The 12720-nt window shown below is 43.7% G+C and overlaps 1 protein-coding gene across 1 annotated transcript; it reads right to left on the bottom strand.

The window, feature by feature from the left end:
• Positions 1 to 466: 466 nt before the first annotated feature.
• On the bottom strand, positions 467 to 2323 carry LOC100353639 (olfactory receptor 5V1-like). The gene has a single exon (XM_008251334.3). The coding sequence runs from the start codon at positions 1788 to 1790 to the stop codon at positions 837 to 839; it is 954 nt and encodes a 317-aa protein (XP_008249556.3). The 5' UTR covers positions 1791 to 2323; the 3' UTR covers positions 467 to 836.
• Positions 2324 to 12720: the final 10397 nt, after the last annotated feature.

Raw genomic sequence — 12720 nt, 5'->3', positions numbered from 1 at the left:
GGAAGCAGACCGTCCACATCAACCTGCAAGGGAAATTAACCACCGCTTCAGTGCCCAGGTGGAGGAGGACCACGATTAACAGCAGCAGCAGCAGCAGCCAACACCACAGACACCTCCACTGGCTCAGCCTACACCATTCTGACAGAGAGATCAGAGGTGGCCAGTCTCCTGCCTGCTGGTGCCGACCACTGTGCCCAGAGGAGCTGCAGACGCGGGCGGCAGCCTCTCGACAGCAGTCCCCAGCAGCGGCACCAAGGGCCTGCGCGCTCTTTGAAGAGCTATAGTGGGAGAGGAGACTGGCTTCAAAGGCAGCATCCCAAAGTGAAGCAGCACAACAGCTACCAAGAGGCGGACACAGCTCAGCCAAGAGCAAAGCCACAGCAAGTTATTTGGGGCGCTCAAGGAACTTCCTTGCTGTCTTTCTAGGGGACCAAGAAAGGACACCATTTGCATGTTAATTCTGAGAACATTAACCAAAGTTTTAGCAGAGGAGATTCTGAGAACACTTCAGCAGAGAGTCCCTCTCCACCACCACAATGCTCTGATGATTCCTCTCATCAACCTTGGCCACCTTTGCAGGGGCCCTCATAGAAAACCATCAGACGTCCACCTCACAGTCCTCATCTGGCTTCTTCTGACCACTTTTTGGTTCCTAATCATCAGAATTTTAGAGCTGCCTAATTTGCATGATAAACTTTAAGTCTTCATTGGATAGGGGGATACAGATAGGTAAAACAAAGTTATATCTGTGTCCATAAATTTCTACACATGCATGCATTTTTACATGTCAACAGAAGAGTGTTCCTTCTATGAATTAAGTATTGGGTCATTCTGTTTTAATACTGTGCTTGCTGCGAATGCATTCTATGACACAAAACCCTTGTGAGTGCTCCTTTCACCTCTGTGTTTCTCAGGCTGTAGATGATGGGGTTCAGCATGGGGGTGATAATCCCATAGAGCATAGAGATGAGCCTGTCTCTCGCAGGGGAGTGTCGGCCAGAAGATGGGCGGATGTAGGTAAATATGGCCGTGCCATAGAACAAACAGACCACAAGGAGGTGGGATGCACATGTGGAGAAGGCTTTGCGCTTCCCTTCCACCGACTGGATCCTGAGGATGGAGGAGATGATGTAGATGTAAGAGATGAGGGTGGTCAGGAAGGCACTGATCCCAAAGATACCTCCTATCACTAAAGCAAGCATTTCTGCCATGTAGGTGGACGAGCATGAGAGGGCCACAATTTGTGGTATGTCACAGTAGTACTGGTCAACCAGATTGGACTTGCAGAAAGACAGCTGGAAGGTGGACATGGTGTGGATGAAGGAATTCAGAAACCCCGCTGCCCAGGTCCCAGATGACAGCTGGACACAGAGAACCTTGGTCATGAGGAGGGTGTAACGCAGTGGGAAGCAGATGGCCACATACCGGTCATAGGCCATGACAGCCAGCAGGAAGACTTCAGTCCCAGCTAGAGCCACCAGGAAGTACAGCTGCAAAGCACACCCAATGAAAGAAATGCCACGCTCCTCGGTCAAGAGATTCTGCAGCATCTTGGGGACAGTGGTTGATGAGCAGAACATGTCTATGAGGGACAGATTTGCCAGGAAGTAGTACATGGGAGTGTGCAGCTTTTTTTCTGTTCCAATGGCCAGGAGAATGGCCCCATTTCCCACCAAGGTGATCTGGTAGATGATGGCAAAGACCACAAAGAGAGGGTAGCGCACCTTGGGCAGGTCGGAGAGCCCCATGAGGACAAACTGAGCCACCGTGCTAAGATTGTGGACGTCCATCCCCTCTCACAGGCCTTTCTGGAAAGAGAATAGCAGCAAACGCTGATTAGGGTGAGAAGCCAGGGAGCACAGTGATGAGAAGCTCTTGAAAATCTTTGTGGGTGTCTGGTTGATGATGAATTAGTTAGCCCTACTTTAATTAAAAATTCCAGGTGTTAAAGCTACTATTTAAAATAAGTCCAAAACTCCAGATATTCCTGGAACTATTTGTCCTCAGCACCTCCTAAAGGGGAAGCCCTGTGAGCAACTAAAGTGACCCCTAACCACCACATTCTTAGTAGAGACATTCAACAACCACCTTCCTGGGAAACACGCTGTTGACCCTTCAGCATTCGCTGGGGCTTCACATTCAGCCAAAGCTGAGGGTGCACTCCCCACCGTTCCTTGCATGCTTAACTCAGCTCTGCCTTATATTATCTCAATGTGGATACTTCATGCACTGTTTCAGTACTAAACATCTTCAAGGTAGAAACTGTGTACCACATATTTTTGTGTATGTTACATGTTTTGTGTATATTTTTATACTTGTGTATATTCCTTGATATATAAATTTTTGTAAATGAATCAGCAACACATAGGAAAACACAGAAAAATAATGGAGGGATGAATCAATGGTCTTTTACACATAGACAATATACAAGGAGTCTTTAAAACGTTACTAGAAAAGGTAGATTATGAAAGTAATGTGCATGGGGGGGCCAGTGCTGTGGCGTAGTGGGTAAAGCTGCTGCCTGCAGCGCTGGCATCCCATATGGGCGCCTGTTCGAGACCCGGCTGCCTCTCTTCCAATCCAGCTCTCTGCTATGGCCTGGGAAAGCAGTAGAAGATGGCCCAAGTCTTTGGGCCACTGCACCCATGTGGGAGACCTGGAAGAAGCTCCTGGCTCCTGGCTTCGGATCGGCACAGCTCCAGCTGTTGCAGCCATCTGGGGAGTGAACCATCAGATGGAAGACCTCTCTCTTGCTCTCGCTCTCTCTCTCTATGCCTCTCCTCTCTCTGTGTAATTGTGACTTTTAAGTAAAATAAATAAATCTTTTAAAATAGAATAATATGCATGGATTTCAAAATTTATTGCACCAAAATAACTGCATTTTTTATTCCATTCCATGAACTTTTTAAAGCTACCTCCTGTCTCTGTTGGGAAGAAATAATAAGAGTATGCTCCATAACTTCAAATTTCCATCACTAAAACATCAACCTTGACATTCTCCCTGAGAGTTCACACACTCACCATGAGTAAGATTTACCAAAAGACTTTTGAGGCCAGCACTGTGGCATAGCAGGTAAAGCCACTGCCTGCAGTGCTGGCATCCCATACGAGTGCCTGCTAAAATCCTGGCTGCTCAACTTCCAGTCTAGCTCCCTGCTATGGCCTTGGAAACAGCAGAAGATGGCCCAAGTCCTTGGGCCCCTGCACCCATGTGGGGTACCTGGAAGAAGCTCCCAGCTCCTGGCTTCAGATCAGCCCAGATCTGGCAGTTGTGGCCATTTAGGGCATGAACCAGTGGATGGAAGACCTCTCTCTTTCTTTCTCTGCCTCTATAACTCTGTCTTTCAAATAAATAAATCTTAAAAAATAAAAGACTTTAATTAAAAGTCTACAAATCAATACTTCTGTGGAATTTTTTCTTTCACTTTGTAAATTTCTTGCAATAGAAAATTCAAAGATATAAATTGTTGAAAAAATAAAATGCAAAAGTTAATTTCCATGGTCTCCCTCCAGTTTATTTATCCTGGTGGGAAAAAAATACTGATTTATTTTCTTAAAAAATGTATATCCCAAGTAACAAAAATCATACGTAATGATTGGCTCACTCAAATAGCATGAAACTATTTTCTACTCCATTTTCCCCATAATATCTAAGACACTATGGCACTTGGGAGATGCTCTATCTCTTTTCTTGAGCAACACCAGGTCTGTGCCACATTTTGGAGAAAACAAACATTTACTGGTGATCTCTTTAAATCATGAAATATGGAAAATTATTATAATAGTCATAAAATGCTTGTACATCAATGTTCAGTCTACAAAAGATGCTTAATGAATGAGAAAATAGGTTAAACCAAAGTAATTGTCATAGCAATTTTCAGATTCTCAAATATTCATCATTCTATAGAGCCATTAAGTTTATCTAAATCCTTACATGTTAATATTTTTGATATATAGAAAAGGTGTTTAAGTAAGATAATTTTTAAGAAGAGACAGTAAATAATGTGCATGTTAAATGCTCATTTTCTGTTAACTCACACAATATGACTTTTTAAAAAACAACTACTGTGGCTAGCGCTGTGGCAGAGTGGGTTAAAGCCCTGGTCTGTGGCATCGGCATCCCATATGGGCGCCAGTTGGAGTCCTAGCTGCTCCACTTCCAACTGGGCTCTCTGCTATGGCCAGAGAAAGCTGTGGAAGATGTCCCAAGTCCTTGGGCCCCTGCACCCAAATGGGAGACCCGGAGGAAGCTCCTGGCTCCTGACTTCGGATCAGCTCAGCTGTGGCTGTTGCAGCCATTTGGGGAGTGAACCAGTGGAGGGAAGGCCTCTCTCTCTTTCTCTCTCTCTCTCTCTCTGGCTCTATCTCTCTGTAGCTCTGTCTTTCAAATAAATAAAATAAATCTTAAAACAAACAAAAAAAAGCCAACTACTATGGAAAATAAGTCAACAGCAACATCCTAATTAATACACATGGCCTAACTGATGCCACATTATCAACATGTATCCTTCAAAACATAATACACTCTCAGTAAATTTTGCATTTGATTATTTAAATTTGTTAAACGTTTTGATTTAGAGAATGCAGAATTTGGTCATGTGAGGAGAGAACAATCTCTTTCTAAAGCACACATAACTAAATCATGTATTTGCCACATAATTAGAAACATGAGATGGATGTCTTCCTAACAGTGCACTTATGAGGAAGAACTTCAGTGATTTTTCTATTAACCCCAGGAATTGATAGTTCCTGTAGTCTAGAATCAGAGAAGCCCTTAAGAAGTCCAGTCCATCTGCTTGCCTGTGTGGTTACTTGGTGTTAAGTTTGTATCTGTAAGTACTGCAACATATGGGCCCGGCAGTTGGCAAGGCCACTAAGACATTGCTTGGGATGCCCACATCCTGTATCAGAGTTCCTGGCTACTGAGCTTCTAGTCCAGCTTCCTGATAACATGCAGATGACAGCTTAGGCATTATCGTCCTTGCCACCCACACGAGAGACCCCAGTCGAGTCCTGGGCTCCTGGCTTTGGCCTGACCCAGCACTGTCTGTTACAGGAATTTGGGGAGTGGACCAGTATATGGATGATCCCTGTTTTCATCTTTCAACTTTAAGAAAAAAATTAAACATTCAATGAGAATCAAAATAAGAGATATGTGGCTAGGATTGGCCCTCTACTGGAGATTTCATAGAAACCAAACTTTTTATTATTTCTGTAACTTATGATTTTGTATAAGGTCAAAGCCAAACACACTATATATAAAACGTTCCTCTTTGGAAAACAGTTATTTCAAGTTTGCACTATATAGAGGAAATAAAATCAGACAATTGAGCAAAAGTATCAACATATACATTTTGGATCTTAACATACTAGATACAATTATATGTTATATAGTCTATCATTATCAAGGCTATATTACACTTGTATTTTAAAAATAGAAAATTGTATTACCAATAAAAATTTCCAACAAGAAGAAAACAAGATGACCCATCGACAAACTGCACCAGTAAATTAAAGCAAATGCATCATCTGAATTTAAGACTAGTGTTAGGGTTTTGTGTACAATTTATATTATGCACATTTTCCCCTTGGGAGAGAATTATAGTAAGGACTCCAGAGAGAACACTCTTGCCTTCTTCAAAAGTCTACATTATGACCAACTGAATAGTGGGGACACAGTCAATCAATCTAACACACATTGAAAAAAATCTAAGTTATACAAGTGACACATTTTTAATTTATGTCTTACAGATACTAAAAGTTGTATTACTATGGGGTACCATGTGATGTTTCAATCCATGTATTCCTTGTGTAACAGCCACAGCCAAATCACAGTGAGCATTTCTATCTCTTTCCTCAGTAAAAACACTGGAAATAGGTTTTGAGCTTTTTTGAATTATACATTTTTATTTTCTGTAATGGCCTACAGTAAGATAAAGTATTTTCTAAGAATTTAATTGCCAAACCTAAGTAAAAAAATAAAATGTTGGTGCAGGCACTGTGGCATGTCAGGTAAATCCACTGCCTGTAACACTAGCATCCTAGACAGGTGTCAGCTCATGTTCCAACTGCTCCACTTCCAATCCAGCTCCCTGCTAATGGCCTGGGAAAAGCAGCAGGAGATGACTCGAGTAGTTGAGCCCCTGCCACCCACCTGAGAAACTCAGATGAAGCTCCTGGCTCCTGGCTTTGGCCTGGTTCTGCCCCATTGTTGCAGCCCTCTGAGGAGTGAACCAGCATATGGAAGGTCTCTCTCTATCTCTCTCTCTCTCTCCCTCCCCATCCTTCTCTCCCCCTCTTTCTCTGTAACTCTGGCTTTCAAATAAATAAATAAATTTTTTTAAAAGAATAAAATGTTATTGATATTACTATAATCAAAGTAATCAGTCCTCCAAAATATGACTATACCATCAACTTTTTATAAATTTCCATTGTTCATGGAAGATATGAAAATGTTAGCATTTTATGTGTTCCACACACCTATATTGTGAACGCAACATGTCACCCACATGGACACCTGAGTTGTGGAAATTGGCATCCAAAGTAATGGAAATTCAAAGTCATTTTAACCTGTAACTCCTAACTCAACTTTTTGGCAATACATTAATTAAATGACAAAACCATACAGATGATAGATAGATAGATAGATAGATAGATAGATACAATGCAATTAATGAATCAAGGTGAGAGGAAAATAAGTGTATGTTGTAATATTTTAATTTTATATAATTTTAACTTTTCAAAATAAATTGGGAAAAATCAAACGAATATAAAAAATAACACAGGAAAAATCTGTGTTACCCTCACATCCCCTCTCAACTTCCATAGTTTTGTAGAAAAGCAACAACTCAACTTCATACTGCATTTCTTCTTGGAAACCTTCTCTTCCTAGCTAACCATGAAGGTGAGGCACATGGGCTGTACATATGTAGATTTGCCTTATTTCTTTATTGATAATTGGAAGGTTTATAATTTCTCTTTGTATTTTCACATCTGTGTATTTTATAAAATAGATTTTAACCTCTATTGTTTTTTTTTTTTTTTGACAGGCAGAGTGGACAGTGAGAGAAAGGTCTTCCTTTTCCATTGGTTCACCCCGCAATGGCTGCTGTGGCCAGCACGCTGCGGCCAGCCAGCGCACTGCGCTGATCCAAAGCCAGGAGCCAGGTGCTTCTCCTGGTCTCCCATGCGGGTGCAGGGCCCAAGCACTTGGGCCATCCTCCACTGCACTCCCAGGCCACAGCAGAGAGCTGGACTGGAAGAGGAGCGACCAGGACAGAATCCAGCGCCCTGACCGGGACTAAAACCTGGTGTGCCGGCGCCGCGGGCCTAACCTCTATTGCTTCATATTTGACTTTACCCTGTGTGACTTTGGGAAATGTAAACAGATAACCTATCATAAAGGACGATGATGCACCTGTATGCCTTCTCTCCTATGCTCTCAAATTCTCACTTCCAGAACGGGACTGAAGTCTGCATGAGTAGGAGATCATGACAACCTTGCTTCAGAGAACATGCCTCTAAGGTCTGGCTTAAGCAAAGTGAGATGTTTTATTCTGCTTCCGCATGGAAGAGTGCAGAGGTGAAAGGCCAGCTAGCAACACTGGCAGGCAGCAAGGCCCCCCTAGGTTTCTTTCCTGTGTTCTCACCACTTGGGTCCCAGCCCCCAGAATCAAAGTGAGTCCTGTTGTTCCAACCATTCAGGCCACATCTCAGGTCCACCTTGCAGTAGTGTAGTTTATGTTGCACCAAAATAAAATTATCTTTTAATTTCATTTTCCACATACTTTTCAATAATATTTATTTATTTATTTTAAAGGCAGCATGATACAGAGGAAGGGAGAGAGAGAGGGAGATCTTCCACCTACTGGTTCACTCTCCCATTGCCCACAACTCCATGTGGGTCTCCCATGTGGGTGACAGAGACCCAACCACCAGGGTCACCATCTGCTGCCTCCCAGGTGGTCAGCAGGAACCTGGACTGGAAGCACAGAATACCCAGGACTTGAATCAAGCACTCCAGTGTGGCACGTGGGCAGCCCAAGCAGTGGTTTAACCCACTCTGCCACCATGCCCACTCCTCCACAAACTTCCTTGAAGTACCCTTGCATTTGCCTTTACTAATGAGCTTTATACTTTCATACTTTAGTGTCTTTTTGTTTCAACTTGAAGAACTGCCTTTAGCATTTCTCCTAAGGCCACTCTGATGAACTCCTTCAGCCTGAGCTTGCACTGGAGTGCCCCAGCTCTCCTTCATCTCTGAAAGATGCTTTCAGGGTATAGTTGCCATTTTTAGCATTTGGATGTGTCTTTTGACTCCCTCTGGACTTTCAAGGTTTCTGCTACAAAGTCTGATAGCAGCTTTAAAGGAGATCCTTTATATGTGGTAATTTTCTCCTTGAATTCTGGCATTCTTTTATAATACTCAGAGCTTCCTTTTGTGGAATCCAGTGACCTTCCTGAATCTGGAAATCCATAACCCTCTTCACGTGAAAGTTCTCAGATGCTATTTTTTTAAAACAGGCATGTCATTTTCTCTCTTTTCCTTCTGGTACTTACATAATTCATGTAATTTATGCTCTATTACAGGTCTCGTATACTTTCTTGACTGTTTTTCAATCTTTTATTTCTTTTCACCTCCACTTGGATAGTTACAGATTGCCTTTCTTTGAGTCTGATAATTTTTTTCTTCCCTTGGACCAAAAATGTACCACTGAAACTCGCTCCTGGGTTTTTCAGTTCTTTCACTGTATTCTTTTCCTCTAGGATTTCTGACTGGTTCTTTCTTATGATTTCTAATTCTTCATTTTCATTTTATCCATGCATTGTTTTCTTAGTTTAATTTAGTGACTATCTAGTGATTCCTCCCTTGCTTGAGAATCTGCTCTGGACATCTCCAGACAGGACTGGGCAGAACCAGCGCCAGACCACAGCAGGGAGGGACTGAGATCAAGTTTCAGGGCTGTTTCAGAATCTGCTATGGTACCAATATTGGGAAGCCACATAATTAACTTTTCACTGCTAACTTAAAATCAGTATTTTGTCCTTGTAAATAGAAGGTAGAGATTTCATCAACTCACAGTCCTTTCCTCCCTCTTTTTATCTCATTTGTCTTGCGTGTTTGCACATTTATCTGCTATAAACCCCATGACACTGTTTTATTAGTTTTGTGTTTTAACATCAAATCTATTTTAAATAACTACAGCAAAATGAGTCTGTCTAGCATTCTGTTACCCTTCATTCTTCCTGAGAGTCTACATTTCTGGTCTCCTTCCTCTCTACTAAAAAGTTCAATATTTAACAACTCTTTTAGAGCAAGCGTTCTGGCGATGAAGCCCCTTAGCTCCATCTGCAGAAGTTTCATTTCACTCCCAGAGCTACAGGACACTTGCACGGGCAAGGGATTCTGGGTATCCATTTTTCCCAGGGCTGTGAACACTTTGTGTCACCTCCTCAGTGCCCGCTGCTTCCTAACGAGGACCCAGGGTTTCGAATCACCATTGGCCCTCATGTCGTCTCTACTGTATTTCTGGTGGCTCCAGGATCCCTTCTTCACCCCTTTTTAATAAAAACAAATATGAAACATCCACAATGGCTGCACCAAGCATTTCCCATTTCTCTGCCGTCTCTGTGGCTGCCCTAGGGGAGCCCCAGACCTGCTTCTCATGTGCCTTCCAGTTTTCTGTGATTCCTCCAATGTGTCACCTTGAAGCTGCAAATTTTATTTTACTTAAATTAAGATTGTGCTTATTGAACTTGCTATGCATTTGGAATTGTTTCTATCATCTGTTTCAAGATTGTAATCTCTCTCTTGGCTGTCAATTCTTTCATGAGATGCCCACCTGACCTGTGAGGTATACATTTTTCATTACACCTGGCTAGCATGCTTGCTGCTTCTCTCTATCTTACATCTTAATTCTTCCTTGCTCAAAGACAAGATCCTCTGAGCAGCTGTCTCCCATAATATACTTGGTGAGCCAGGTAGGGGAGAATGAGAGTAGTGATGGGAAATGGATTCTCCATCTGTGGGGCTCTCCACCAGGGTCCACAGTTTGATCCCCAGGCCTTATAAAAGGGATGACTAATCTTTACTTGTAACAATACCTGGCCACAATATAGAGGACCAAACAGCACAGAGATTTATTTTGCCATGGGCACAGTAAATGGGCAGAATTCCCCTTTTCAAACCAAATTAAGGGATCAGGTAAGAATTTTTACCAATAACCTCAAAACTTATAGACAGGTTGTGTAAGGTGGTCACCACATTTGACCTTCCTTGGAAGGACACAGTTCGCATAGGCACTGACTTAACTCACAGGGAAAAGTGTCAGAACATGCCTGTGACTGTAGATTTCTAGCTCAGGACAGACCTGATGTTAGACGGAAACTTCAAAATTACTAGTGGGACTGAGCACCCCCTTGGCTGGCATCTCTAAGGCTGCCTCCATAGTCTACATTAAAAGAGACCAGAAGGAAGAGGAATGAGGTATACAGAAGGAGCAACATAAGGAGGGACAGCAGGCCTAGCTGACAGCTGCTTTACACAGTGATATCATTGAAAGGACCCAGTCAGGTCAGCCCACCCGCAGACAGAACCTGTCATCAATGTGGAAAGCCAGGGCATTGGCAAACAGCTGTTGTGACAAGACGCCAGCTTCTGAGGGGCCCGGTTTGCTTGGCCAAAAGCTGGGCCCTGGGACACAGAGCTGCCCTGGAGTCGAAGGTCTCCCAGGAAAGAACTGGAGACCCTATTGGCCCTCAGCTGAAAAATCCTGTTCCCCATGGCTCCCAAGCCAACTACCACTGAGGGGACAGAGCTTAAGGTCCTTGGTGACACAGCAAGTGGGACCATGGATCTCCATTTAGGGACAATAGATGCTACTCTGCCTACTTCCTACTTAGGCCAGCTCTCCTCCAAGCCCATCAGGTAATAGGAGTCAATGGGTTGCCTTCCTCAAGGAGATCCACACCTCCCTTGCAATGTCCCTTCAAGTACCCTATATGAAGAGGTAGTTGCGTCTGGGCCTCACACAGACCTGGCCAGCCGTAAACGCTTACTTGATTGTCATTCAGCCTAAAACCTCCCTCCTGTCAGTTCCTATTTGCTTTACATGGGTTAGAAAACAGGGTGTACAGCAACAGCCAACTGGGATGGTGCAGCCACGAGAGCTCACAACAATGCTACCTCCCCGGGCAGGCTTTCATGGAGAACTTAAATGACATATGTCTTGAGGGGGTGAGAAGATAATCTACTATGTTGATGACATGTTCCGTGGTTCCCCAACCTGAAACTCTGGTCTTGGGTATTTAACTAACAGCCTTAACTTCCAAACAGAATGTGGCTACTGGTCATCCAGAGAAAGTACAACTCTTCCATCAGGAAGTAAACTGTTTAGGGTTCATCCTCACCTCTGGGGAGCAGGGACTGAGCCCAGAGAGGTTATAGGCCAGGCAGCAAATTCCTACTACTGCAACTTTAAGACAGCTCTGGGTATTTCCTAGACCAACAGGCTATGGATCCCTAGATCCAGGGGAATAACAATACTCCTATATCAGGCTCTCAAGAACAAGCTGGAACAGGGCCCTCTGCTTTACCCAGGTAAAGGCTGTCCTGACTTGGGCCCCCACCCTAGGGTGCTGACCCAGTCCTTTAGACGAGGCAGGCAGCTAGACATGCTAACTGCTGCCGAGGGGGTATGTATGCCATGCTCTAAGAATGGTTTTTGGGTCAAGAGACAGCTACAAAACGATATTCACTGTTTGTTGGATGAGGCCAGGCCATTCCAGGACCAGGCTGAACAGAGCTAAAATTTCTGGACCAGCACTGGGTCATGGAAATCCTGGCTATTGCCTCTCCTTGGCCCCATAGCTCCCATCCTCTCAATGCTTATCTTTATACCATGTGTATTAAAGGCAGTCACTTGTTTTGTATCTAACAGAATAAAAGCCTTCCAGTTCCAGATGGACATGAGACACAGCTCCAGCCTACCCCGTTGGACACTGCAACCAGCCCCGTGGACTGCCCAAGGTGATAATTTCCCAAGCCAACCCCAAACACCATTGGACAGGCAGCAAGAGAAGAACACCCATAACCAGCTCTATGCCCATGTGCCAGTTTGAAGAAAATACGTAAGATGGACCTTCACCCATGCTACCCCCTTGAGATTATGGGTTACTTCTCTTGGCAGGGGAGGGGGGATGTTAAGGTAGTTAGGGAGACATACACCTGGGTGTGTGACAGAGGCCAAAATAAAATGGGAATACTTGTGTGGATGGATGAGGGAAGCAATGTAGAAGCAAGCCTTGGGAGCAGATAAGTATTACATATCTAAAGTATTGCTCCTGCACAATAACCTTGTCTGGTGTCTTTTGTGTTGTGGAATAAGAGAAGAAACATAGAAGCAAACTCACATTTACTTAGGAAAAGTCTTCTCATTGTTCAATAACCAGGTTGGGTGGGTCCCACCATTCTCCCTGGGGACAGCTTTGGGGAAATCTCATAATACCCTGAACCAAGGGGGTTATTAGGTCTGTTATGAAGTTCTGGAAGGAATTTTAGCAACTCATGTCAAGGAAGCCCTCAACCCAGTGGACATCCCAGACAGGGACAGGGAGGACAAAACAAGGACACCACACCAAATCCATGAAAACCTGTGTCTGAATGCAGCCTGGGCATCTCTTTCCTGAGATGCCCGCAGGGCCTGTCAGGCCACTCTCTTC

The sequence above is a fragment of the Oryctolagus cuniculus genome, chromosome 6, assembly GCF_964237555.1.
Source record: "Oryctolagus cuniculus chromosome 6, mOryCun1.1, whole genome shotgun sequence".
Lineage (NCBI taxonomy): Eukaryota > Metazoa > Chordata > Mammalia > Lagomorpha > Leporidae > Oryctolagus > Oryctolagus cuniculus.
The sequence above is the reverse complement of the archived record's forward strand: the minus strand, read 5'-3'. Positions and strand labels throughout refer to the sequence as shown.

Coding starts and splice junctions, on each gene's coding strand:
- LOC100353639 (XM_008251334.3), bottom strand. CDS start 1,790: ATGGACGTCCACAATCTTAGCACGGTGGCTCAGTTTGTCCTCATGGGG.